This window comes from Hippocampus guttulatus, chromosome 22 (assembly GCF_054856545.1).
Source record: "Hippocampus guttulatus isolate MCC_2025c chromosome 22, RoL_Hgut_1.0, whole genome shotgun sequence".
Taxonomy (NCBI): domain Eukaryota; kingdom Metazoa; phylum Chordata; class Actinopteri; order Syngnathiformes; family Syngnathidae; genus Hippocampus; species Hippocampus guttulatus.
This window is the reverse complement of record NC_141282.1, coordinates 4,727,150-4,754,105: the sequence shown is the minus strand read 5'-3', so window position 1 is coordinate 4,754,105 and position 26,956 is coordinate 4,727,150. Positions and strand designations below refer to the sequence as shown.

General features: G+C 46.3%; 2 protein-coding genes across 7 annotated transcripts in view; one reads left to right on the top strand and one right to left on the bottom strand.

Moving 5' to 3' along the window:
• Window positions 1–15,916, bottom strand: part of exoc4 (exocyst complex component 4) — a 48,543-nt gene extending 32,627 nt beyond the window's left edge. The window contains exons 1-10 of the mRNA XM_086103419.1: window positions 15,810–15,916; window positions 15,214–15,403; window positions 14,953–15,147; window positions 13,765–13,958; window positions 12,786–12,895; window positions 11,151–11,251; window positions 10,929–11,083; window positions 10,066–10,246; window positions 6,895–7,040; window positions 6,654–6,742 (exon numbers count right to left, since the gene is read on the bottom strand). Coding sequence (XP_085959545.1) covers window positions 6,654–6,742; window positions 6,895–7,040; window positions 10,066–10,246; window positions 10,929–11,083; window positions 11,151–11,251; window positions 12,786–12,895; window positions 13,765–13,958; window positions 14,953–15,147; window positions 15,214–15,403; window positions 15,810–15,889 — 1,441 coding nt within the window. The 5' untranslated portion in view covers window positions 15,890–15,916. The remainder of the gene's footprint in view (window positions 1–6,653; window positions 6,743–6,894; window positions 7,041–10,065; window positions 10,247–10,928; window positions 11,084–11,150; window positions 11,252–12,785; window positions 12,896–13,764; window positions 13,959–14,952; window positions 15,148–15,213; window positions 15,404–15,809) is intronic.
• Window positions 15,917–18,413: 2,497 nt separating this feature from the next.
• Window positions 18,414–26,956, top strand: part of chchd3a (coiled-coil-helix-coiled-coil-helix domain containing 3a) — a 28,861-nt gene continuing 20,318 nt past the window's right edge. For 5 of the 6 annotated variants that reach the window (XM_086103390.1, XM_086103391.1, XM_086103389.1 and 2 more), the window contains exons 1-4: window positions 18,414–18,623; window positions 19,317–19,601; window positions 19,827–19,899; window positions 22,853–22,946. In XM_086103390.1, the coding sequence (XP_085959516.1) occupies window positions 18,543–18,623; window positions 19,317–19,601; window positions 19,827–19,899; window positions 22,853–22,946 (533 nt within the window). In that variant the 5' untranslated portion in view covers window positions 18,414–18,542. The remainder of the gene's footprint in view (window positions 18,624–19,316; window positions 19,602–19,826; window positions 19,900–22,852; window positions 22,947–26,956) is intronic. The other variant, XM_086103392.1, reaches the window with a different exon arrangement.

Here is a 26,956-nt window from a genome sequence, read left to right as displayed (position 1 = left end):
GAATATTAAATAAGCGGGAGGCATTAATATGCATGGGGCTCCCCTTCAGACTTGTCTGGACGTGACAGGGTCAGGATGGCGGCCGACGGCTACCAGCCGTCGCCACATAATTGGGGCAAAAATGTTTTTGTTGGTCTGGACTTTGGTGCGCATCTGGGATTAGCGGCGTGTGGAAGGAGGGACGGCTTAGCGCGAGAACGGGGAGGAATCCTAATGAATCTTAATGCGGCTGAATCTTGAGTACATTTTTCAGTATCTCCGCATACTTACCTACAACGCACAAGGCTCCAGCCAGCCACCCTTGTTGGCGCCTTGGCATCTCCCCCCCCCCCCCCCCACCCCGGCCCACATGTAATCAAGTCAGTCAGTGACTTAGTGAAATTGCATTAGCCACACTTTCCTGGGTTTGATGAGAAAAAGTCGGTTTGATCCTGCGATGAATTCCGGCCCCTGACCAGATTTAGGCGGTGAGAAAAAAAAAAAGCATGCGTAATATCAAACTCTGCCTCTACTGAGACTTTGGATATTTGACTATGCACGTAGAAGCATGTGCCAGGGAAGGAGTAAAGAGATGAGTAAAGATAGGATATAATCCCACATTTACAAGTGTGTCACTCAGCTACATGTCAAGGTGTATTTTTGCAATATTTTGTTTGCAGAGCCTGTCTCGAAACAGTCATATCAAAGTCATTGTTGTATTCGTCTACAGGTACATCTGTCAGGGGGTGAGTTATTACTTTTCTCCACCTTAACACATATCAAAATATTGGATTTTTTTCCCCCAAAAGATGATTGTCTATGCCGTGTTGAATGCTGAGGAATAAACGTCGGTTTTAAAAACGGGACAGCGAACGTGAGTGGTCCTTCCCAAATTTGGGACCTGTGACTTGCCTGCTCATCAAAAGGAATAGCTGGTCAGCTAACCCGATGCACAAGGCAGGTGCGGCGTGAGACCATGTGGAGATGTGAAAACAAAAAGCAGAATCTTGAAAAGAACTCCAAAGTTCACAGCCAGCGGTAGGGATGATATGCTCGTGCAGATGGAAGAATCTTTCATTCATAGGATGATTTCCTGTTTCATGCTTTGCTTTTTGCTCCCTGCCATACCAAAATGTGATTTTTGTCCTTTGCCTTTTCATTTGTCATCAACATTTAACCTATTTGCTGAGGGAGTTGCACTTTATCATCAAATCAGCTCATCCAGGGTTGACACCTGCGCCTCAATAATACATGAATCTTTTGGTCAAGTGCGGGGGCCATCCTATTACACTCAGACAAGCCTTCAAATCTGATTGGATCCTAATGAGAGCTTTCCATTATTAAAATTAATTTGAAGCCTGTGCTCCGCCAGCCAGGGGAACCCAACTCTCTGATGAGAATTAATAGCATAAATAAATAATAGCATAAATATATCGGGGCGTGAAATGAGCGGCATTAATTATTGAATGTGTGTTTTCGCACGGCCCTGCGGATTTGACTGAGAGGGCGGATGTCAGTGATGCTGTGACAACAACGTACAGGCTCGTATGGCTCACAGTGAATATTCAGCGTGCTTTAAATGTGCTATAATGTAAGCTCTAAAAACTCAACATTCTAACTAAAGTACTCAGAATTGCTTGACTAGTCTTTGCAATATCAACGGTGCACCCAAAAAGTATGCCTCGATACAACTGTGCGTTTACGTGGTGCCTGGCATCACACTAAAATGAGAACAAAACAAAACAAAACTTCAGGAGTTCTCACCCGAGAAACCTGTTACATGCTGCCACAAGCAAGTTTTGCGTGCTCCTGAGCTACGCCAACACCTACGGATGCTTCAATCTGGATGCCCACGATTCCAACTTCCTTTCCTGCCTCCATTTGGCAGCGCCGAAATGAAAAGTAAACACAGAGGTGCCGCTCAAAGCTGCCAATGACGACAGGACCTCCTGCGCTAATTGAAATTAGGTTCGGCTTGGAGGGGGAGGGATGGATACACCGGCTCTTTCTCTGTGATTAAATTTCGTCGCAGGTGCAAACTTTGTCGACCTTGTTGTAATCTCTGTCTGCTGTCGAGCGAGTCACTTGGAAAAGACTTTCGTCCTACTTTGCCTTCTGGCGGCTTGCACACAATATGTTATAAAATGTTTTTTTTTGGGAGGGGGTGTCAGAAAAGAGTCGAGAAATACGCACGGCGTGTGGTTCGACTACAAGCAAGTGTCTGACGTGCTACGTACGACATAACAGGTATCCGTGCACGCGCTCTGACCACCTCGGCAAGACCTCATCCGTCATCTGTGTGACACAAGCACAGAATTGCTGGCAAAGGAGCGGCAAAATGTATTTCTATTATGTCTTCACATTAGATATGTCCAAAAGAGCAAGGCAAGGCAAAGGCAAGCGCCCTTGGCATTTAAAAATCCCATAACAATAAGAACAAATCGACTTTTTTTTTCTTTCCTGTCGACAAAATTCGAATCTCATCAGAGTTTTGCTTTATGAATATGTTAATCCGTCATGGCGAGGTCAGGGGAAGTCGGGTATTGATCGCCGTGCGTGGACGAGAGGAAAAGGACTCAAGGGCTGAAACATAAAGCCAATATTCTGAATGTTATGACAGCTGCGCTTTGTATGAATGCTGCAGCGAGCAAATATTTTTGGAATCAAGTAGTCTACTGATTAGCCCAATCGATTAATAATGAAAAAAAGATTTTGCATTATTAAACACCAACATTATTCATGTGAGGTTTAGGCTTTATTTATGCCCAAACTCAGGTTCTCTAGTAGTCGTAGTATCTGTGACTTTTTGTTTTTCGATACCTTTAAAAGCCAGGGGCTGACCTGGTGAGTGACATGGGTGCCGACGAATGAGAAACTCGAGTTGACTGGCTGTTCCCTGGGGCCTGGCCTGGTGAGTGACATGGGTGTCAACAAATGATTAAAAGTGCATTGGTTGCTGTGTCTATGCTCGACCACTTGCAGCGGCATAACAACACCTTCTAATTAGCAATGGGAGGCTATGCTAAGATAGCTAGCAGCTCGCTACCTTGTGTTCCTCAATCCCTATTTTAGACATAATCTTACAGCTCAAAAGTGGTCACCTTCAACAACAGAATGCAAACATCACATATTGCCACATCTCTCGCCAGGCCTTTTTTTCCCATTTGCACCTCCTGTCCCGGACTCGCCATGTACAAAGAGGCTTAACATAGAACACCACTTCGCCAACCCCCCCGCCCTCCCCAGTTCTGCCTCCTCTCGAGGGATTGCTGCGGTTCTGTACATAAACACCACACAACTTTTCTTATTTTCTCATATCAGAAGGGCTGGGGGCGGGTAAAGTGTCTCGTAATTAGATTGCTTGCGCCAATGTTTTTGAAAATCAAAAGGAGAAATGTGTGAAATACATTCAGAGTGGAAGATGCGAACATCTCGGAGGTGCGGGGGTGGGGGCGGGGGGTCACGAGCATGTGCCTTGATTTGCATGCATATGCCGGGCATGCTCGTGTTTATGACTGCGGTATGATTGTCACTTCAAACATTCCCCGGGGCAAGACAATATTACACGCGACACACTGACCAGCCGTGACACAATGCGAAATAGCATTTTTAAAATATATTACTGCCTTAGCGCGGTGAACGGGCGGGAAGAGAAAATATATATTTTCGCTTCACCTCCAAAATGACCGACGGGCTATTCCGTTGTCATCAGCCGGCTGGACACACAACAGCGAAGTGGGGCGGGGGGGGGGGGGGGGGGGGGCACGGGAACAGATCTACAGCTGGAAAATTCTAACTTTCATCATTTATTCATCCAACGTGTGATTGAAAGTGCATGAGGTGGTCTGGTGTGAAGTAAACAGCCGCACTGTGACATCCAGAGACACACAGACACACACACACACACACACACACACACACACACACACACACACACACACACACACACACACACAATGCGGTACATATGGCTTCATATGGAGCCGTAATAAAGACCTGCACGTTAATTGAAGCGTATGAGGCGTGGCGGAGTGCGAGAGAGGCAATTATGTCTTCCCGGGCGTGCGTTGGCATGCGTTACTTTCATAGGCGCTCGCCGCTCAAATGATAAATTACATATATTGCGCGTTCATTTCAAAAGTGAGAGTAATATGAAAACAAACATAGCTCTTCTGCTGGCTCCCTTTTACCGCACAGACGTGCTGATTAAAAGCTGAACGTGCCCCCCCTCCCCCGCCCCCACCCACTCCCCGAGGGACCGCCTTCCCTTGAGCGAGAAAGTGAAGCCCATAATTGCTCCTGATGAGACGTTTGGGGATGTTGGTCATTGCACTGAATTGAGGAAGCTGCGGTAATACTGGTCGCTCTTCACAGAGGATAAAGAGTATATGCCTGTCTCCTTGTCGACTCTTCCGACTTATTTTTTCCCCGGCCCCAAATTGGTCTTTTTGCCCTTGGAGACTAACATCCCATCGGTGTTCATTTAATGTTTATTATTGGCGTGATGTGGAACAGTACTGCAGTAATATTTTTTTTATACAAACTCAAAAAGGACACCAAATGTGACTAAAAGCTCTGGATAATCATCATCAAACTATCATGTCTTGTAAAGTCAGATTATGTTCAATCTTGTTCTTGTATTCGATGTAATTCGGTGTACTTCCTGCTGTGGCCTCGGAGTGCAACTCCAAATCGCCAAACTTGTACCCAAAGGATTCCCCCGCAATCAACCCTCCACTCGCGACATTTTGCAAGCTGACTTTCTAACACGACCGACTTCAAATAAGTGTCGAGATACACTTGACTAAGCTCGAAGCGGCGAGTAAATCCCGCTGCCACGAAAACTCATCAACTCCATCTCTCATTTCAGGCGCCTTTTCCTCCCAATTTCATTTGATGCGGGATGAAGTCTTCAATGCATGTTTTTTTTTTTCGTCACCCTCCCTAATTTCTCCTACTCAGAAATCTCTTAATGGCTTCTTCGCTAGACCCTGATGAAAACAATGACTTTTAACCTCCCCTCCTCCGTCTTTCCACACGCGGTGGACTTATTTCACTTTCTAAATGATTTCTTACTGCTTCAATCCCATTGCGGCCGTTCAAAAGGCTGGGGGCCCGGGCTCTTTGCGGACGGCGCGGCACATTGTGACAGGTGAAATGAAAGCCCAGAGAAATCTCATCTTCTTATGAACGCTTCGAGGCATTCAGCCACTCAAAAAAAGACGCAAAGACAAATCCTCCCTGTTCTTTTCTGAGGTGCAGACAGATGGAAGGTGGGGTAAAAAAAAAAAAGTGAGCTGTTATTTCAAGCCTATTTGAGGTTTTTTTTTCCTTTTATCCACAGTTGATCAGTGCCGCTCCTTCCTGCTCAGGAAGGAATGGCATTCAGTCAGCAGAATAGCAACCGGATTAATGAATTTTAGGGAGTACGGCAACATCTTTGTATTGTACTTTGAATGAATGCGTGTTTGTGACTCAAACGCTTATCATCGTATTTCATGTTGCGGGATTTTGGATCAACGGAACAGCTTATTTGCTTGTCAACCTGGATTTTCATCATCATTTTCAGAAGTAATGACAACGCTTTTGCATTATTGTCTTTGCGCATCACGTCTTTAGCACCCTGGATACGTCGGCTGATTTTCATCCAAGGATATTCCTATCCTCATTTCGGCGAGGAGATACACTAAAGGCAATAAATGTCGCATTATAATTTTGCATTACAAAAAACATGTGCATGTTATGCGCAGTTATTATTTTTGTCCACTTGGGGTGGCCAACCCCACATTCTGCTGTAGTATCTGCGACTTTTGAGTGTGAATGGCTTTAAGAGGTGGGGACTGGCCCGGTGAGTGACGTGGGTGTCACAAGATAATGGTTGCATCATTGCAGGCCTCGTTTTAGGATGACACCAGACAAAGATCAAAATTTACCTAATTTAGAGCATTTTTGCCGCTCGGTTCGAAAGAGCTTTGCTGTCTGTCTCTTTGCCTCTTTTCCTGTGTTTCATTGTCCGCAGGGGCTTCGGTGTGAAGGTAGGAGTGGCTGCAGGCAAACACCGCCACAGAGTGAAACCTCAAGGTCACGGGCAAAGAGACCGCGAGTCAGTGAGAGAAGATGTCGGAGCAATAGAGCAGCTTTGATTCTCCTGGGTCTGACTGTGCAGCTCGCTCGCTGCAGAGTGTGTGCGTGGACGTGTGAAGGTTTTGAAGGTCTGTCCCTGTGGGTGTATTCCGCAAAGTCACCCTGCTATCGCTTTCTTTTTCAGTGTTACATCTCTACCTGCTTTGGCCAGGTGCTAGCTGCCCCGTCAAACCGGCGGATTACGGAGAGCAATTCAAATTCTGAACACTCTGCGCTAAAACGAATAAAAACAGACAAACAACAACAAAAAAAAATCATTCAAATTAAAAAAAGTCCCACTTGAAGAACCAACGGTATTGGAAAATCGGCAATATTTATAACCCCCAATGCGTTCATCGGCAAGCTCGTCCATCTGCTCGTACCTTCTCTTTCCCCAACAGCCTCATCTCACCCCATTTTGCAATTCGTCAGTGCTTTTCACACAACGTGTCCTGTCATCTTCATCCGGCCCCCCCGTCCCCCCCGGCCGTCCGACTTTTCCCCGCTCCAGATGTTCATCAACACTCTAAGCCCGCGATCAGCCTTCTCACCTTGCAGCTCTCCGCTTTTGCTGTAGAGTTCTCGTCTCTGCTCTCTCAAGTAGGCACTCATGCTGATGGCATGGGATGATGATTCAAACCTAGAAGAAGATTGACCAAAAATAAAAAATAAAATAAGAAAAGCGACGTGAAATTGAAGCACATAGCTTTGAATGGCTTCAAAACTCTTTGGGCGCGCATCATATTGTTTGCGGGTGACAAGTGGTTCGAATAGCTGAGCGCGGTCCCTTACTTGAAAAGTGACTGCTTGGCTCGCTGTGGCTTCTTCTTGGCAAAGAAGGCGGCAAACTCGCTCCCCGTGCTGGCATAGGCGAGCTGGGCCGACGGCTCCGTCGCGCTGCGGCTGTTCTTCACGTCCAGGTACTCCATCAGCAACACCTGCTCGACATAGGCATGGATGCATATAGTAGCTCCGAAAGCTCAAAGAGAACTAATATGACGATATCGTTGACTGAATACCGATGTCTGTTTCTATATCTGTGCAATTTATCACAATCGGTGGGAGTCAGAAAAACTTTTTGACCACTGACCGAGCGGGTGTGATGACCACCGTGGCGCGCCGTGTCCTCCTTTTAGCCAATGATCCATGGCCAAATCCGTCAATGTCTTATCATGCCTTCATAAAAATCTTATCGACTTCTAACTATAGGACGAGCCCATCGCAAATCTGCTCCGACAGAGAAAAGTTAACTTCCTCCACTCCATCATTCTATCCTCGCTCTCTCTAGTCGCCTCTCATTTTTCAAAAGTCGTTCTATTTTCCCGCTCTCACCCCCGCCATCTTCGGACCGATGTGCGACACATATGCTCCGAAATAGCGCCACCAACGTGATCAAATGGCTCCATCATTTAGCGGGGCCCATTTAGCCCAGGCGTGTGTCTAATTCGGCCCGGCGCACGTGGGGCCCAGGAATGGCGCAGGACTAATGGCCGGACAGATGGAGAGCCATCCCACCCGTAATGATGTAATTAAGGCGAGCGAGAAAGCAACCCTGTCGCCATGCACGGGAAAGCCGTTACGTGATAGCATCCCTTCAAGTGTGCACACATGGAAACATGGTGATTTGGTTTGAAAGTGAACATCTATGGGTGTCAATCGCCGTCTGGCGCTGTTTGCTACTCGTCCGACCCTGCTCTTAATCCCGTCACTGAATTAATTACTAATGATGATCGGGCAAACCCCCCCGCCCCCCACCCTTCTTCCCTCCACCCTTTGCCCGCAAACCCAAAAGAGAAACGATTGAAAATGCCAACGTTCCCGTTAGAAGAAGTAGGGTCTTTCGACCCCACTTAAATTGCATTAGCCCGCTGACGGTGTGAACTTTGGAGGCAATTAACCGGATGGCGACGAAAAAAGAGACGCACGGAGGCGCTCTGACGAGAAAGAGGACGGACGGCGATAAGCGGGTGATTATGGGGGCAGCGAATGAATGACTGGCTGGTCGCACTGGTGCAACTTTTTTTCTTTTTTTTAGGTGTACCAAACTGATTTCAGTCCAAAGCGAAAATTTGTACAATTCCGCGCATGCGTTTTCCCCCGCACACGCCATTAAAAAAGAGTTATCACAGATCTTAACTCAATAGGGCATGCATTTTCGCTCCCGAAGAGGGGACCGTCGGTAGAAACACCCAGAAGCAAAGAAAGAGGCTGCAGAAAAAGCGGTTTGAATGAAGACTGCAACAGTGTGTTAAAGTCATCGGGTCGTTCCAACACTTTTGCTCACTTCGTGATTGCTCACTAAAAATTCTCATTGAGATGTAAATACCGTGAAATAAACGCTGGAATTCAGAACTTTTGTCTCATGTTCATCTTTGGATCCGAACCCTACGATAACGAATAATGTATTCATGCTAGCCATGCTAACAGCGTTCGTGTTTACAGGCTGCGAAATGGTGGATGACATCGCGGAGCACGGCAACAAGAGATCGCATCCACTGATGCTTTTTTTTTTTTTTTTGGATGAAGTCTCTGGTGGGTTTGTTGCAGCAGATGTCGGTTTTCGTTGAGGCGGGCGGTTGGACGTGATGGAGAGGAGACGCCGGTTGTCAGTGCGCTCGGGCAAAATGTAAATATGACAGATTGATTAAAATTTTGGACGAGAACAAGGTGGCGACGTGGCTCTTCATATCTAATTAAAAGAGATCGTCTTGTACACGCACTTGCCCGCAGTTCAATTTGCTTCGTATTCACTCGGCTGATGCGCATATTTGGACCGCAGACAAGACTTGTATTCATTTTTCTACACATAAACACAAATGACCTCCTGCTGATTTAATTCGCAGCAATTAAATAATCATTTTGCGGCGAGAGATGTGAATGGGAACAAAATCAAACGTGATCAGGAAACGAGATGAGGAAGTCACACTGGAGCCTCATGACGGGAATAAATGGGAGCAATGTGTCAAAAAGATATCCCAGGGAAGAAAAGGAAAATCTCAGCAGCGGAGATAGGGAGGACTTATCAAAGCGGAGTCCACATCCAAGAAATTCGCACTTTGATGCCGCTGCGTGATCTCCAAAAGCACAGGCAACTTTGAGGAACGGCAAAAGAGCAGAAAAGGCTAGAAATGTAAATTGAATTGAATTGACATGCCATCTGATTCACCTCAAATAAAGTTTGGATGTTCTAGTCGACTTTTCCTGACAGTTTTTTTTTCTGTCTAGCAGCAAGCCCAAGAGCTTTGCTCTAACACCAACTGGTATTTGGTACTATTCATGATTCCTTCCACCTTGACTAAAGCTCCAGCGGAAAGAGAGGGGGAAAAAAAAAGGCAATCGATCAAAGTGTACAATGTGGCACGGTATCTTCCTTGTTAAGACTCACAAAAATCACAATTCGCTATCATCATAACGACAACTGCAGCCCGTGGTGAGATAAGAACAATCTCGGCGTCCGGTAAAATTATTCTACAGGGGCACTAAAAAAGCAGAAGTCATTTTAATACCCGCTGTATGATGTTCGGCGGTCGTCGGCAGTAATGAGATTAAAGAGGTGTCGGGAAATTGAGATACTCCTGTGACAATGCGGGATGAAATAATCAACAGCAAGTGGGGAGATTGACAAGGGCTCTTATATTTGTTGTGTTATTGTCCTCGGCGTGGAAAAAAAAAATCTGTGTTACTAGTAGTTGAATGTGCATCATATTTGTTTATTGTTTCTAAACAAACGGTGACGTGAGATTGTGCGTAAAATTGTGACATCCGGGTCAATTCCAACTAAGCATTAACACAAAAAGTATGAACATAAATTGCATTTTAGTGGGCATGTGAGAGGATTCCCGTTTTGGCTTGGTATCGGCCGCCGTCGCGAGTACCCGATACCTTCAAATAAAAGTGTAGCGTTCGGCCATGAATATTGTCTTCTCACTGCACGCTTGTTCATATTCCCGAATTGAGTCTGACCTGCAGCACAGCCTGGATCTTGGCAGAGACGTCGGCCTGCTCGTACAGCTTGATGCCCTCCTCGTGGGCACCGCCCGGGCACTGCACGGCGATGCGCTGCAGATGGGCCAGCACCACGCTGTGCGCCTGCGCCACCGCCTTGAACTTGTCAAAGAGGAGCTCCAGCAACTCCAGCAGAAGCCTGCGGGGGGGGGGGGGGGGGGGGGGGGTGCCAGAGAGTCATTAAAACACGTCAACCAGCATGGTGTACGGAGTCATGATGCAAGCTCCGGTTTGGCCCGTTTGCGTATGCTTTGAATATTTTGCATGGATTCATCTGCTCGACACTTACATCCTCTTCATTTTCCATCCGTGCAGTCAAGTTAAAATTGCAGTTATTGTTTGGCGATGTGACCTTCTACTCGGGAACAGGCAGTAGCCACAGGCGCTCATGCTTCCAAACTATGCGCTTTCCACGCAAGGACAAGACTTTCAAAGAGAAGCCGAGGGGAAGGCGGGTTGCATTAACCGGGCTCGCTGCGTTTGAGTCACACTTTAGCTCGGAAAATGGCGCATTTTCCGCTCATACCTTGGGACCCGTGCGGCGTATTCTTTGTCATAGCTGGAAGCTTGGAACAGCGTGCGACGACACCGCCATTGTTCCCGCGCGACGAGCGGCACGTCGGATGGAGTTTCCATGGCAACACGGGCTTGACTTTAAATGGAAGTGAGCGCGTGGCAAAACTAGATGCGTTTGCAGACGAGGCGGCGCCGCGTGCAAATGAGGCGATGGGCACTGGCACACGTGCACGCACGCTACGCTAGCGCAGCAACGTCGCGGCCTTAATGCATTGCGAGGTCATGAATGTTTCTCTTTACTGCACCTTGGTTGGCTCTCCTGAGCGACGTTCTCCCCTCTCTGGTAGGCATGGTCTGCGATCTGCGTGGTGGACCTCTTCGCTATCTGCTTGAGCTCCGGCTCCAGCCGTTCCATGATGGCTTTGATGGTCTCTGGGATCTTCTTCAGCTTGGCCAGAGCCTGAGGCAAAGATGGCGGATGTTTATTGTATGTTCCCCGTTCATCCTGTCCTGTTCCTTACGCGTACCTTGATCAGGATGCCCATAAACTCTGCGCTGTTCTCCTCCGGGTCCACCTCGGGGAGATCTAATTGGTTCGACTCCCGCATGTCTTGTTGAAGCTCACGCACTGGCGGGGAAACAGACCTAGCTTATTTTTATACAGCAAGAATAAGATTAAAAAATAAAAAATAAATCCCCGTGGTGCCGTTCACCTTTTTTCGCACCTCCACTACGACTGTATAAAAGATACGGGGGCCTCTGAGATGCAAGGCCATTCACGTTGTATTTGTTCAATCACAAGAACGTTGATCTCCAGGCACTTTTATAAAAGGCATGCTCCAATAAGAGAGACCCGGCAAAGCACAGGAGGAGCTTCTTAATAACGCAAGGCGCCAAAGCCGATACATAAAAATATAATATGACTGAACCAAATTCGTGGCTCAACTGCGAGCAAGCGAGGCTCCAATTTTCACGAGAAGCGGCGTCCCAATTTCCCGTCAGAGCACGTTAGGGGAGTTCATGTTTATGGCAAGTTAATGGACTTTGGGGGGTCGCCTTTGCCTCTTCTCCCCGTTTCAGCTGCAGTTTGCGTAATAATTATGACAATTACTGGCTACGAATGAGGTGCTCTAATGCTATTAGGCAAAACGGTACGCTTAAGCCACCGTCGGAGGCGGGCTGCATCGCCGCGGACCACAGCTGTTAGCGCGCCAGCGTACAGGCACTTTATCGCCTGCGGGCCCGCTAATTGCCGGTTTCTTTGAATAATTTGGACAAATCTGCGGTTTAGCTTTTACCGCGCGGGCCTGCGGGGCGGCTGCCGCGAATAAAAATGTATTATCTATTAGTGGCCAATTGTGCGTGCGTGAGCTCATGGGCCGCACCGACGTGACGACGCGCGGGCTCGGCGAAGCGAAAAAAAGAATGGCTTGAGAGCCTGCTCAACCATCTAATGTATCTTGAGTGACATGGGGTATTGTCATATGTTTCTTGGGGAAAAATACTAGCGCACAGAAATGCGTGAAAATCTGAGGTTGAACAAGTAGCTAATAGCTAGGCGCGTTAAAAAAAACACACACACACGGAAAGTCAGAAAAAAAATAAAAATGGAAGCATGCATGACACAAACGTATTGCTCTCTTGATGTTTTTTCATTAAATTCCCATTTTTGTTCCTGTGCATTATCAGCACCGGTTGCCAGTTTGAGCGTTGCAAAATGCCCACCAACGCTCCCTCCGCCGCCGCCACCACCCCACGCTGCGGCGACACCGGCGGCGGATGACAAACGACGCAGATAAAGGCGGACAAGATGATTATGATGTCGGCGGGGGAAACGCACACGATGACGGCGGCGGCTGAGGCTGTTGTGACAAACGCAGTGCGCGAAATGAGGCAAACTTGCCGCGCTTTGCACGTTGACGCCGCAAGCCCATAATGACATGCAAATGCTGATGCTAATGACGCCATTATCATGATTGCAAACGGCACTCAACATATCACACTTCATGTGGTGTGGGTGGTCGCCCCTGAACGATTAAAGGGGAAGTCAAGCCTAAAATCTTATTTTTAAATTTTATTTGTTTATATATAGATGCACATATAATTTTTTTTCAAAATGGTTCTTCCCTCGTGTGTGGTGCATTCGAGTGCATATTCTCTACCGCTGTTTGATCCCGGCGTGCTGAACTGCGACGAATCCAAAATTTTGCGTGGGGTGCAGAGGCCGCTGATGTCCAACGCCGGCATGGGGGACGCGTCTTTGCCCGCAGAGCTGAAGAACACACAAAAACATCAAACGTCTCAAACAGGAAGTGGCGCATTCAAACCCGCCCGGCCGCCCTCCGCTAACAATATCAATCTACTGTTTAACCCCGACCCCTTGCATGTGCGTGGGGACAGGCGACTGCCTCCCAATGAGCTATTTGTCACACCTTAAGCTGGAGGTGGGAGCAATTTAGGCCCTTTCAAGTCCAGGCGGTGTAAACAAAGCGTCGGCTGGCTAAGTGAGCGAGGTTACACGAAGGCTGGCTTGGTTGTTAGGGAGGCCGGCGCCTGTCACCGACTGACCCTCCATAATAAATCACTGTACCTCGCTGACCCACCGCCACCATAATTACGGCACCCACGCATGCCATGCCTGAACACAGAAGCGTAAACAAAACAAAGTCGCTGTGCCGCATTAGCCCTAATATGTTACACCGCCGCGTATGGAATTGGAGCGCTAGTTGGACAAAATGATTGCGCATGTGTGCTGTTGCACAGTGAATATTGAGTTTCTGGAGCTAGAGGGCCTGAAAAATATAGAGAAATACATTTTTTTTTGTGGGTCCATAATTGGGCTGGTGTCCATACAGGAAATAATTGGCAACTGGCACTCGTTTGAATTTATAATAAAGGCGCCACTTTGAAGGCTACTTTTTGACACAGTGAGCACAAAGAAAAAAAAAAATGAAAACACAAAAGGGTTTTAACACTAGCCCAAGAAAACGAGATGTGGGAAGGAAGATGTATTTCTATCAATGCACAACAATCGGACAAACACTGTCTGGTCTACTAATGGATCTCTGAAGCATCCAAACTGCACAAAATGAACAGATTAAAGTGGGACGAAACTACTAACGAAGCATTTTCGACGCTTACCCCGGAAGGCGCGCCACATTCTTGTCCTTGTTCTTGTGTCCCAGGCGACTGGTGGACTTGATGTAGAGGTGACGGTGGAGCTCGTCGATGAGCACCAGGTGGATGTTGAGCTTCTTGCTGTGGAGCTCCAGGCGCAGGTCGCCCAGGCCCTCCACCTGCAGCAGGTGGCCCTCCAACGACTCCACCGCCGACACCTGAATGAAACGGGGATAGTATCAGTTGGGGGCGGGGGCATTTTTGGACATTAAGAGAAATTCAGGAGGGAGATGTTTTTCACCAAATACCAGGAGGCTTAAAACTGCCGTTCCGTTGAGGAGAGTGCACAATCTGAATTCTAATTGTCAACCCTTGGTGATAGATAAGCCTCGCTCAAACACACACGCCATGTTATTTGCAGCTAATCCACCTCTTTCGAGGTAAGACCGAGGAGGGAAATTATATCTGTGACTCATGAATATTTGGAATTAGGAGAAGTTTTAAAAAAAAAAAGGTGCCAACCGTTTCGAACAGCCCAGATCAATGATATCAAAGTCCCGACTGACTTTGAACACTCGACTCCTTTTCGAAAAGCGTCAAAGCGGCCGGGCGAGCGCGGGTTGGAAAGAAGTTCCGCTTCGTTCCACCCTCGCTGGAGAGGCTCCTTTTGTGCCCGCCGCCATCCTACTTCTCTTCCCCCACCTCCCCCACCTGCCCCCTTTCCTGCAGATATCGCTATTCGGGCAGACTAATTATTTCCAAAGTCGGAGGAAAGGATGTGTGGGAGAGCAACAGAGGGAAAGAGACACCACAATCGAGTGTGTCAAAATGTGCATCGAATGAAGGCGGGCGCACCTGAACAGCACACACTGAAAGACTGAAAGGCAACAAAATGGTACTTTGGCATCATGAGAGGATGCAGGGGATAAATATTTAAGGCATGGGGGCAAAAAAAAAACATGTTTACATGCGTAAAAGCGCAAACCAAAGTCCCCAGAGCCTCCAGTTGGTAAAAAAACAACATCGAAACATCCAACCAAAAAATATTTACAGAAATGCGGCATGCAAAAAGGTGCTATTTTTTATATCTAAGTGATTTGTATTTGTGCAAACACGCTCAATAAACCTGATTTTTTTCCCCAGTGATTCACAGAAGCTTATGCTCCACTTGGAGAAATGCTATTGAAAGCCACAAAATTCTCCTCCACTCACCAGCATATCCGTGGCGTGGAGGTAGTGCTTAGTGGCCATGTAAGCCTCGAGGCGTTGAGGCACCTGCTTGATGCTCTCAATCTCATCCAAGAGCTGCAGAACATGCTTGTGCTCGATGCCCTCGATCCAAAGCTTCCTCAGCTCGTCCCGCTTACAGTGCAGCAGCATCTTGCAAGACAGGAGGTTCTCCTTCACCTACGCGCAAGACAGCAATGTCAGGAGCGTAGTGAAAGTCCGTATGACGTACTTCGTATTCCCTACCTGCTTGATCTTGTTGCGAGAGGTGGTGATGCGCTCGGTGATGCTCTGGTAGGTCCGGATGGCGGTGGTGAGCTCGGCGTAGTGCTGGACGATGAGCTGGTCCAGTTCGCGGTCGCACGTCTCAAATGCCTCCTCGAGACGACCCTTCTCTGTCTCCCTGTCCTGGACGTCATCGCTGCTGGACAAAGTCCTAGATGGCGAGACGGATTTAATGTGATATTCCACACATTCAAATATGATGATAACCGTTTGTTACTTCATGTCTCAAACGCAACCTGACCCCAAACAAACCTTGCATATAGATAGATCGATAGATTTGTAACGGGATTTAACAGATGTCAAAGACGAAAAAAATGGGTCAAATGTGTATATTGACAGCAAAGGGAGCCGACGGAAGACAAACTTTATTCCTCCGAAAAGTAATATTGCCAATGGAACAGCTTTGACATGAAGTAGAACTCTATCTGAGCCAAACAGGAAGACAATGCTAACTAAGAGAGCCTCAGCAGAAGATAGCGGCTCTTCCGTTAGCGTGAGTAGACTCCGAGTGCGTTCCCGCAACTTTTCACAAAATAAACACATGTGACAAACAATACCTTATGACGGAGATTAGAAGACCGGAGGGGTCTTTGTTTTTGTTGACAGCTCCCCTGTATCGTCCTGTGTCCGCAGACATCTTTTCCAGCTGCAATGGCAACCAAATCGGAAGCCGGAAGCGCATCGACACTAAGGGATTATGGGAGTTGAAGTTCAAATACACTGTAGTTTTGTCGCTGCGTGGTTTGAAAAAGTACAGTATACTGTATAACATGTGAAACGCAAGAAAAATTTGTTTTACCTAAAGTAATTACAAAAATAATAACAATAAGTCATAAATACATTTAAAAAATATTTCAAAATTTCAGTTCATGTTTTAAAGGATGAAATTTGTTGTGCCTCATGTTAGATCCTGTATCCAGAGATGTGTTTTCATCCAATATTGATTTTCGCAGGAATATACAGATCACAGCAAGGAACCTCCTTTATTGGAAAGTTAGATCCATATCTCCCTCACGAGAAAAAAAAAGAAAAAAAGGGGGAGGGCAGCAGAAAAGCAAGTGTTTGTCAGTTCGTTAATAGCCTCTTTCATTTAGAGCATCCACAGTGTTAGATTTGGCCAGGCTTTGCTTGGTTTTATCTCTGACAATCTTTGCTGTACCGGTGGCAATGGTAGAGGACATTGATTGTGGGGGTGGAGGTGGTCGATTCTTACTAGTCTAGACTGTGATTGATGTGCCGGTGGAATGACGAGATAACATTGTCGCCCATCTTTAGGTCTCTTCTCACCTAGCCAGGAAAAAAAAAGAGAGAAGACGGTCACGCTTTTCTTTTGAAAAAGAAGGGAGTCCAGTTCTTCTGGTCCAGGTTTAATTTTGAAGTTGTTATCGCCAAAGCCGTCTGTCTATCAGTCCGCCTAATCTTCCGGCCTTCTCGTCCCCAATCACAGTGGGCCAAGGTCATGCTGTTCAGGTTGATGTGTGTTGGAACACAAATAATGTGCTTTTTTTTGCCTGGAAAAATGTCTGCTTCACCATAAATATTGAATCAGAGATGACCCAAAAAACCTTTGTTCGACATACACAACATTTATTGGGCTATAATTCAGTCATGTATCTATTATATAGGCTTTTCATTCAGAACAGCCTCGGGCTTTTCGAGGAGCGCCTTGGGGCATCGATGCATATTCCAGTTACTCATTATGTAATCTGTGATCATAATAGATTCAGAGACGAGTGTTTCTCCCTGGGGAATGCGCTTTGACTGCCATGCACAAGAAACCCAATTTTTCATTGATAAAAGACAAACAGAAAAATGGCAAGCACAATTAAGGTGAGCCTGTTTGGACAACAAAGACAAATGACACATGGGGAAATAATGCAGAGGGAAAATTTGCTTTTCAAATGTAATGTCAAAATCGTATGACAAAAAGTATGACATATGGAGCACAATGTGCTCCTGCCTTTTACTGATTTAATCATACAAATATGAAGCGAGAGACAAAAAAAAATCTAAAATTGAAAATTGCTGCAAAGGAGCAGTACAAACACGATATAAAGCAAATTACATACAGTATATGGTGGGAAAACAATCACAAATACTTGGAAATGTATTTTTGATCCACGTTATGTATGTGTAGCATCAAAACTTCAAGAAACAATTCTTTGTTCATAATGTATTGAGTTTAGACGGCAAGAGTTATGAGCTGTCATCCATAATGATAGCCTTTGTACTCAAGTAAAATCAAATTTTGTGATATACTTTGCTATCTTGCAAGGCAGCCTGACTTTCTGGGACAAACAAAAGCTGTAATTTTTCATTTTGGAACTGGAATTATTGTACCTAACACAATCAAATTGTAAAAACGCCGCCGACGATTATACTCAAGATATGTTTTTAAATGATTTTAGAAGGAGGAGTGTACGTTTTTATATATCTTCTAAGCGTTATTTTTTGGGGGGTGTTGCTGGTAGACAAAGAAAAAGAAATAAACCACCGAAATGAGTCATAATACAATGTCAACAACAGATGTGCCTGTGCGCTGACTGGACAAAGATATGCTCCTTGGTGGAAAGTGAAGCTGACAACAGTCTGGGCATTTTTCCCAAGCCACAAGCAATATGTTGTGTTGGGAATGAATTACAATAGGTCATCTGTGGCAATACTACGCCCGCTTCTTCCTCCTCCTCACCTTCTGTCTACCCTGTTTCATAATTACCTCACACTTGCCTGCAATATGTATTTTCTGAATTGATATTATCACTTGTTGTCAGCTCGTAAAACTCTCGTCATTCACCATATGTGTTCAGTTTATCCTATATAATAAAACTAATGGGCAAAGTACTTCTTCTTGAGTAAATGCATTGTAAAGCTATTAGATTTATTGAATAATTCCTCGCGATTGACTGTATATGGGGCAAAATAACTTAATACTATTTTAATATTAACAATTTAAACATATAAATATGTGATGATTAAAAATATGGATTTTAAAAATCAAAACCAGCTGAAAATATGGAATAGTGTACAGTAACATCTCTTCCAATGAGGTCCTGTTTTTTTTAAGACTTCCGCCCATTCTTGACAAAAACAACCAATAGAAATTCTCAATGCTGCGAGCTGAACGAATCACATCTTAGTTTCTTTTCTACGTCGACCCGGAGAAGCCGGAACAACAGCGTGTGGGCCTCGGGTAACCCTGAACGCTCCTAAACTCTGCTAAAGCTCTACTCGACATTAGTGTTTATTAATGCATGTAGATAGTTAATCGATTTTAGGCTTGCGGTGTGACAATGGGAGCCAACAACAGTACCCGCCGCGTGTCATTTGAGTCGGACGAGAACGAGAATGTGACAGTTGTGAAGGGCATCAGGGTGAGTTGACAACACACTTACGTGTTGCACTGCGACACAAAATGTCAATAAATTATTGCATTAGTGTTAGTTTAAGGTTATTGCAATCCTATGCTGGGTTCTCTATATTTTTCTGTTCTTGCTTGAGGTCACTATTTTTTTAAACAAGCATATCCTTAAATGCAACCAACTGCATTAGGTTTCTTAAAACAAGCGTGTAAACATTAAGTTTCCTCTTTTCATTCGTGAATATTTGTTAAAGTAAGTTGCAGGGCAAGTTTTTCTTTTTTTTTTTTGCGTAGCAATGTAAATGTCATTGCAACGTTGACGTCAGAGGCCACGTGCGCGTAACCACTGCTCGAATGAATGAATGACGCAAAGCATCGTGAAGTCAAGTATAGTGTTGCAAATTTGTTTTCGAAAAGTGAAGTATCTGTGATTTTGTAGTGTACTTTTGCACTAACCATGCAAACACGAAGTTTGCCAAACAAGTTGCTAAATTAAAACGGAGGCTTCAAAAGTGAGCGCGTGTGCGGTTAGATTTAGACGGAGCCGCTTTAAGTCAATTAGGTAAGCTTTGAGGAGTTGGCAGGAGTCACTTTTTAAGTCGTAATCCCATTCATGTCATTGGTGTGCTTCCTTAAATAAGACGATTGAGTATGTTTCCTCGATTAAAAAAAAAGTTTAATCATTATTTTGAATGTTTCTTTGCAGCTCTCGGAGAATGTCATCAATCGAATGCGGGGGCCTTCTATGGCCCCTCATCCACAACCTGTTACTCCTCCACCATTTGATCCCATTCCCTCCTTTCCTCCTCCACCAGTTCCACCTCCCAAGGACACCATAGCACCTCCTGCTCCACCTCCTCCTCCTCAACCCGAGCAGGTAGAAGCACCCACCGTCATTGACGTGGTGCTGCCTTCCTCCTCCTTGCCCGCAATTGTGCCTCCTGCTTTTGAGCCAACCTCTGCTCCTGCTCCTCCTCCCGCTGTTGAGCCGGTAACTCCACCCTTCCCTTCTCCTTCCGATCCCCCCGTTCCCGCTCCTTTCCCTGCCGCAGTGGATGCTCTAACTCCGCTAAGCGAATCCCTCGCCTCTCCCGCCTTCCTGCCGCCTGATTCAAACCTCCTCTCCTCCCTTCCTGCATCTGAGCCTGCCCTGCCAACACCTTCTGCACAGTCTCAAGTGACCACTCCTCCTCCTCCTCCTCCTCCTCCTCAACAGGTGGTGCAGTCAGAATCTTCTCCTCCTATCAATCCAGTACCCCCATCACCACCTCCTCCTGTTGCACCAGCAAGTAAGTGTCATAAGAGTGCATGTCACACAATGTCAATTAAAAAAAATAAAAATATGGGTGCCACTTTTTAAGTGACTGTACACGGATAAAGCCTTGTTGTATTTTCCCTCGACGGTGGGCAGACAAACTGAAAAGTTAATACATGCATTATAAAAGTAGAATCATTCTCGCTAATGACTCATTTCATTATGAGTTATACGGGGGACGGCGTGCCTCCTCGTCAAAGTTAATTAGAGGTTCTACGAGGATGAAGTGTCCGAGGGATTAATTTTATGTGCGGCCACATTTTGAATTTTAATCATGTTTATTGTGTGGGTGTTTACTTTAAGCCACCTCACACTTTTTGTCTTCAACTTGGTAATTAGTCTTCATTCGTGTGATTCATTGTCCGCCTCTGATTGCTAATAAAATGATAAATTCCGTTGCCCTCGCCGTGCTAATAAATTAGTCGCTCATTACCGCTGATGGCGGCGTCCGTTTTTTGCTGTCGTTACCTGCACGCGTTGACAGAACATGTCGAATAATGAGCCTAACAAGGTGTCATCGGACTGCTGGAGTAACATCTCCCCCGAAAAGTAAAACCGGGTGCTCATTTTCCTTTCTTGACCGGTTGGGCCGAGGACATTTGAACGTTGCTCATTACGCACGCACAGGCAGGCGTGTGGGTGCAGAGTGGGCAGAGAGAGAGAGAGGGACGGGCATCCGGGCCGTGGGCAGGCAGGCATCCCCCGTCCTTTCCGGCGCTCAATCAGCGGGCTAATTAAAAAAAAGGCCAACTCGTGCCACGCCACAGTGACTCCGGTGATTAAAACGACACCTCTGCAGTTTGGCACAATAAGCCAAGCACGCTGCGGTGAAGGCAAATGTGGCCGCACAGTACATTAGAGTTTTGCCCTTCTTTGACAATTTCATCGGCGCCGCTCGGCCGTTTGTCGAGCGCGTCATCGTGAAAATTAGTTTGACAATTGAATTCACTCGCTTGCGTCCCACAAAAGCTTTTTTCGACGCTTTTCCCGCCGGCGATCCGGTTAAAGCATCCCACCATTGTTTGCGCTAATTGCTTTTCAGATTTAACGCCGAATGCAACAATAGCGGGCTTGTGTTTTTGAAACGCGTCGAGTGCGTTTATGGCGGCGGAAGGGGGGGGGGGGGTGTGAGGAGGCCATGTTCATTTCACAGCGCAACGATTTTAATAAAAGGTGGACACTTTGTGGGATGGAGTTAAAAAAAAAAATGCTGTGAGGTGCCGCCCATCGAAAATAAAAATTGAGAGCCAGACCCCCAATAACAATAGATTTAAGAGGTAAAAATAGATAAATGGAGCTTGACCTTAAATGGTACCTGGATGCTCCAGGCTGCAGATTTAAAACAATTCTTTCTCTGATTCGAGCGTGGAGAAAAGCGCGCGGCGACTCCACCGAGAAATCGTGACGAAGTGTTAATGTTACAGATTAGGCCTTCCACGCGGGTCCCGGGGTTAATCAAAGCCCTGATGAGAAATGCAATTTGCCATCGTCTATTATCTCCACCCGCAATAGTCGGCCAACTTTTTTCTTTTTTTTTTTTTTTTTTCCTTTCCTCCTTCTCACGCCAACTTTTCCACGGGGCTCTGTGATTGGCGGTGAGCGATGATGATGAATTTTTCATTTACATGCGTTATTCCGGGATTGACATGGGGTTCCGCTGAAGCCGGGTGGCGTCTCACCCAAAGCGACGACCCCCTTCCAAGAGTGTTTATCATATCGGGAGCTCACTGACCCCCCCGTGGGAGCCCGCCAGCTATTGGGAGGAAAGGATATGGTGATAAGTGGGCGAGTTTTTCCCGTTCACCCGACCTCCAAGGACTTTTCAAATGTTACTTTTCTCTTTAAGGTGCACAGCCAAATCGCCACGTTTCCAGAAAGTAGTAGCGCGAGCCTCACTAATATACTGTGTGAAAAAATAGAGATAGGACATTGTGATTATTTATTTCGCGAGTTATTTATTTTGCATTTTTGCTTATGGACCCCACGTCTCCGGGAGAGTCCCACTTCTAACATTTACCCTGTAAATGGTGCGTGGCTGATCCTGATAGAGTTGTAACGTTGTTGATCAATGATGCTTCCCGCTGCTGTCAAATGTGACGGCTGAGGCACGATTGTAGCGTGCGGATCATATTTTCCGCTCCCATTAGCCGCTGCGTTACGGCGCTGGAGAAAGTTTAGCGCAGGCGCTTAGTCGCGCCTGAGCCGGTAAGTTGAATAATGAAGCTCGGTGAAGGGCTTGCGGGGCTGGGGGGAGGGGCGGGGGTGTTAAAATCGGTGGCGAAGGTGTGCGGGGGTTTTTATATGAAGGTGTAGTGCAAAGTTGGAGATCGAAAAAAAATCCATATCAGTCAGACCCCGAATTGTCCATGCGTTTCTGCCACTGTTATTTAATTTACTTCTAACTGTCATTTAAAAAAGAAAATCCCATATTAACGTTTTCCATCAAGAAGGAAATTGCCTTTATGCAAGTGTGCCAGTGTGTGTCTCGTGACTGTCCCACTGTTAATACATTTTACCAGGTAATAATAGCCTCTGACAATAGGGATTATCCCATTTAACTAATGCAGTGTGAGTGTAATCTCCACTCACACAAACACACACACACACACACACACACAGGGCACCCATGTGGCACTTGTGTGTTCCGAGCACGTTTTGGCCTGGTCGCTGGCTGCCATCTTTACTTTCACGCTTAATTACCTGCCAAGATAGAGCGGCGAGGACACCAGAGGCGTCCACGTGTGATGTCCCTGACACGAATATAGCCAGATAAGGTTGCAAAGGATGTGGACGCAGAATCTGCCCGTACCTGCATCGAGGCGCTCATTTCATTTGTGAAGTCTTTGCGCCGTGTCCTTTAACACATGAGTATTATCGCTCATGCTCCAAACTTTTTTCCTTTTTTTTTTTTTGTCTCTGCTGCTCAGTTGATGAAGAAGCCCTGAGGAAAAGGATCAGTGCTGAGCTGTACGAAGGCTTAGAGAAGCAGAGGGTCAAGACAAAGCAAGACCTGCAGGCTTGGTGAGAAGCAAAAAGTACACACGGTATTCGGCGCATTTAATTTGAGTGGATCCGATACTGTGGGGTGAAAAAAAAACCCCACGACGTGTTGACTTTGCTCAATTTTATTTTATGAGCGGGGTGGCACAAAATAAAATCTGGAATGTATAGTCGACGTAAAATAAATCGTGCCGGTGTGGCGCTGTGGTTGTTCACCCAAAAATTAAGAACACCTTCTGTGCGACTGGATCGTGACACCGTTCTGCACTTGTGTCAATCCGCACCTGTTGGACGTTTTCATTGGGACATTTTCCAAAATTTGGCCACTTTGATTCATAGTCGTAGCGATCGGCGCCCGTCTCTTTCCCCCCATCCCCGCCGTGTTTCCAATCTGCTCCCCCCCTTTCCGAAGCGCATCAGCACTTTTCTTCTCGTCGTCTTCTCCGGATCAATTAATCACGCCTGCGAAAGGAGGGGGCTAAACCTGAGGTAATTTCCTGGACGCAGAGTCGGGCGATCCATTAGCCCCGCTAAAGACGGAGAGGCGCAGAACGTATTCAGCACGAGGTAAAAGAACAAGCAGTTGCTCTGCGGTGTGGCCATGGTGCTCGATAATGGCAGCCCCCCCTCCCCTCCACATCTCTCCACCCGCATCCTTGCTAGAGCCCCCACTTTAATAGACCTGGACACCGTCCAGTGGACCCTGGTGAATGGACTCCTGTGATTAGTGGCTAAAAACACAAGCTCTCTTGATTCAGGAGGCAGTGCTGGATTATTGATTAAAAGTCCATCTCATAGACTCCTTCAAGAGGAAAATGACTCGGACAAATGGTTGTTTTTTTTGGGGGGGGGGTTGGTTTGCAGTTTTCTTTTTTTATTTTATTTTACCCGTAACTGCTTCCTGCAGCTCATTTATTGACATCCGTTCAAAGGAGTAAGTGGCTCACAATTGCTCCCTCCTTGCAATTAATGGACATCATGGCGGCTTTCAGACCCTCATTTCTCGGGTGAGGGAAGTGGAAAATGCAGCCATAAACAAGCAATCATCAGCTGCACTTGTGTGTGTGTGTGTAGGTTTTTTTATTTTTTATTATTATTATTTTTTAAGCCTGTCAGTTGACTTTCAGCCAGTAAGGCTGCAAACTGTTTTCAGTACTCTAGCAGTGGGGATGTAAGCGAACGCCAAAAACCATGGCTCGGGATGGATTTTGGTTTGAAGGACAGGGTTCGGTTCATTTGAGGGATGAACATTTTGGGTGACGCCAGTTCAAATGAAGGAACCAATTTGACATCAGGCTAAAAGTTGAGAGGCTGAACAAAAAGGTTTTTCAATGGCTCGCAGTTGACAAAAATTACTACTTGAGTGAGGGGAAGCGGAAGTTAAACAGGCCAAAATCCTTCGTCTTTATTTATTTTTTCTGTGGAGCTTTCAAGCCGTAAATGAAGTCCTGAGATCCGCATTCCATCGTGGCGCGCAGGAGCAAAAGAGGTGACGTTTAGGGCTCAGCGAGGAGTCAATTTAGACGTGACCTTTAACTCATTTGTTTGCAAGGAGCTGCAGCCGCGAGGTGCAGCTTTGCCTGCGACGCATCGCAGCAGAACTCCTGCAAAGAAATAGGTTGAGACGGACGGAACCGCTGTCGCTGAGCATAAGGAGCACCGTCAATGACTGGCCTATTTTGAAACTGTTTTATCTGTAGGGTGCGCCACATTATAAAGCAAATACATTTGTGGCTGCGGTTGCGTTATGCATCCACTAGATGGAGTTACGCTAAAGAGACTACAGCACAATGCAGCTTTATTTATGTCGCGCTTTCACAACCGCGCAGCTGTAACAAAGCGCGTTACAGACCATTTAAAATACTACGTCCAAGAAATCAGAATATTGATCCATACATAAGGCGTATCGAACGATAAGGCACACTGTCGGCTTTTGAGAAAATTGAATGCTTTTAGGCACGCCTTATAGTGCGGAAAATACGGTAAATTAGTTTTCAAACGAAGCAATCAGACCCACTCTCTGAGTCGCGGGCTTGATTACATTTTTTACTGTGATCCTTTTTGCCTCTTGTGAGGTTTACACACCACTTTGCATATCCAAGCAGGCCAGATAAGCTGACCGTATGCTTTTGATTAGCCACGTTCGTACTTTGTAAGACCATTGCGGTTATCGTTTTACAGATGCAGCTCGATCGCAGAGCGGGGAGAATGCAAAACAGCTTGGACGTTGCAACGTTTCAAACTCAATCTGCTCAGTTCATTCATTTTCCACGCTTAATTTTTAACTCCCTCTCAGAGTCAGGTGTGCCGTGTTTATGTGCCAGCGTGTTGGAGAGAGCGCGTCGGGGCTATCAAATATTCATGGCCAGCATTCAGCGACATTATTCTCAACATCAATATTGCATAGGGCCCCGGAATGCCTTTGTTTCAGGGTGCTTACGCCGGACTCCATCCTCCCTGGTGCACTGTGTCGAGATAAGTCGAATGTGCAATACCTGTAGATGACTGGAAGCATCCATGTTTGGGAGGACAGGAGGCCTACGTTGAAAAGTAGAGAGTGACGATTCAAAGGCAAGAAGTGTGGTTTGTTGTTTAGCAGGATGACATGAAGTACTTTGTGGGGAATTGAGAAGAGGAGCCAATTCAATTTGGGTGAGGGTAAATATGATTTGAGGCACGATTGCATTTCATCCCGTCTCATGTTTGAATGGTAGAGTCTGAAAAGCTTTCCATTCCCTTTCCACTTCCAAGCGCCGAACCAGGAAGTCAAGTCAAGCAGAGCCCTTCATCACAAAAGAGTCTAAAAATGTTTTAACGGGCTCACAGTCGGCCAAAATCAACATCTACTTGACTGAGGGGAAGCGGCAGTTAAAGAGGCCAAAATCCAATGAGAGTAATTGAGGGTTCGAGAGTTGTAGCTTACTCGAAAGTGAAAAAAAACTGTTGAATGGCCCGCCCCTCTAAACAGTCCTCGGCCTCCTTGTTTTCTATCTAACTCCCTTGGAGACAATTCCAAAACACAACTCCTGTACTTTAACCCTTGGACATTGTTCCTTTGTCTGTGACAACAATGAACGTTGAAGTATTCCATCATCGGCGCTTGACAACCGGGGCTTGGACGCCAAACTAGAAGTCTCATTCGGTGCCAACGACCTCACCAACCACAGTTCCCTGAGCACCGGCGCCACGGAAGCGTCACCATACTGCATGACTTCCTGTTAGGTGGTGCCCCCTCTTGAGTGCTTACATCCATAACTCAGCATGCATTCGGTCCGTCAGAACGCACCGTGCCAACCAAGCTGTTCACTTGGAACACGCGTTCCCGATTGACTTCCTGGATAGCCGTGGAAAATAAAGTGTCACCACTTCATTTTGCACACTTCCAGTCCAAGGGCAAACATCATCCATGTCCTCCAAAATCATTCCATTACACAGAGGATGGGTTTTTTTTTTTTTTTTGCCCCCCCTTTTTTTTCTTTTTTGGAATGAAGCATCGTCTTTCTCAGCACTTCCCCACCTGGTGTCAATCCTTTACAGCCAAATGAAAAATGTGTCCAATATCCCCGAGAGAGTGCAATAATGGCTGGAAAGCAATAGAGGCGAGGCAGACAGATAGCATCCAGCTCGTGATAGCGGTCTTTGCTTGCCTTTGAACTTGTGAGCAAGTCAGAGGAAATACACTTTTCTTTTGCCGAGCTTTCTTTATCCCGCAGTATTTATTCCTAACGTCCTTTGGTCTATATAGACCGAACATTTATCAATGGGTGCATGACACCTCGACTCCATTTGCCTCCAATTCTTTTGTTACACATCAACTTTTCCGAGTATGTCCAACTTTGAGGTGCGGATTGTGAGGAAATGGTGAATGTAAAAGGCTATTAGCAACTGTCCCGTGTGTTTGTGCGCGCGCACGAGTGCGCGCGTGTTGGTGTTTACGAGTGAGTGGGAGTCCGAGCCGTATGATGGATGGAGTGTGCTGACGTGCGCGGCCCAGCGGACTGTAGGAGTGGACATGGCTGGCCTCCCTCCAT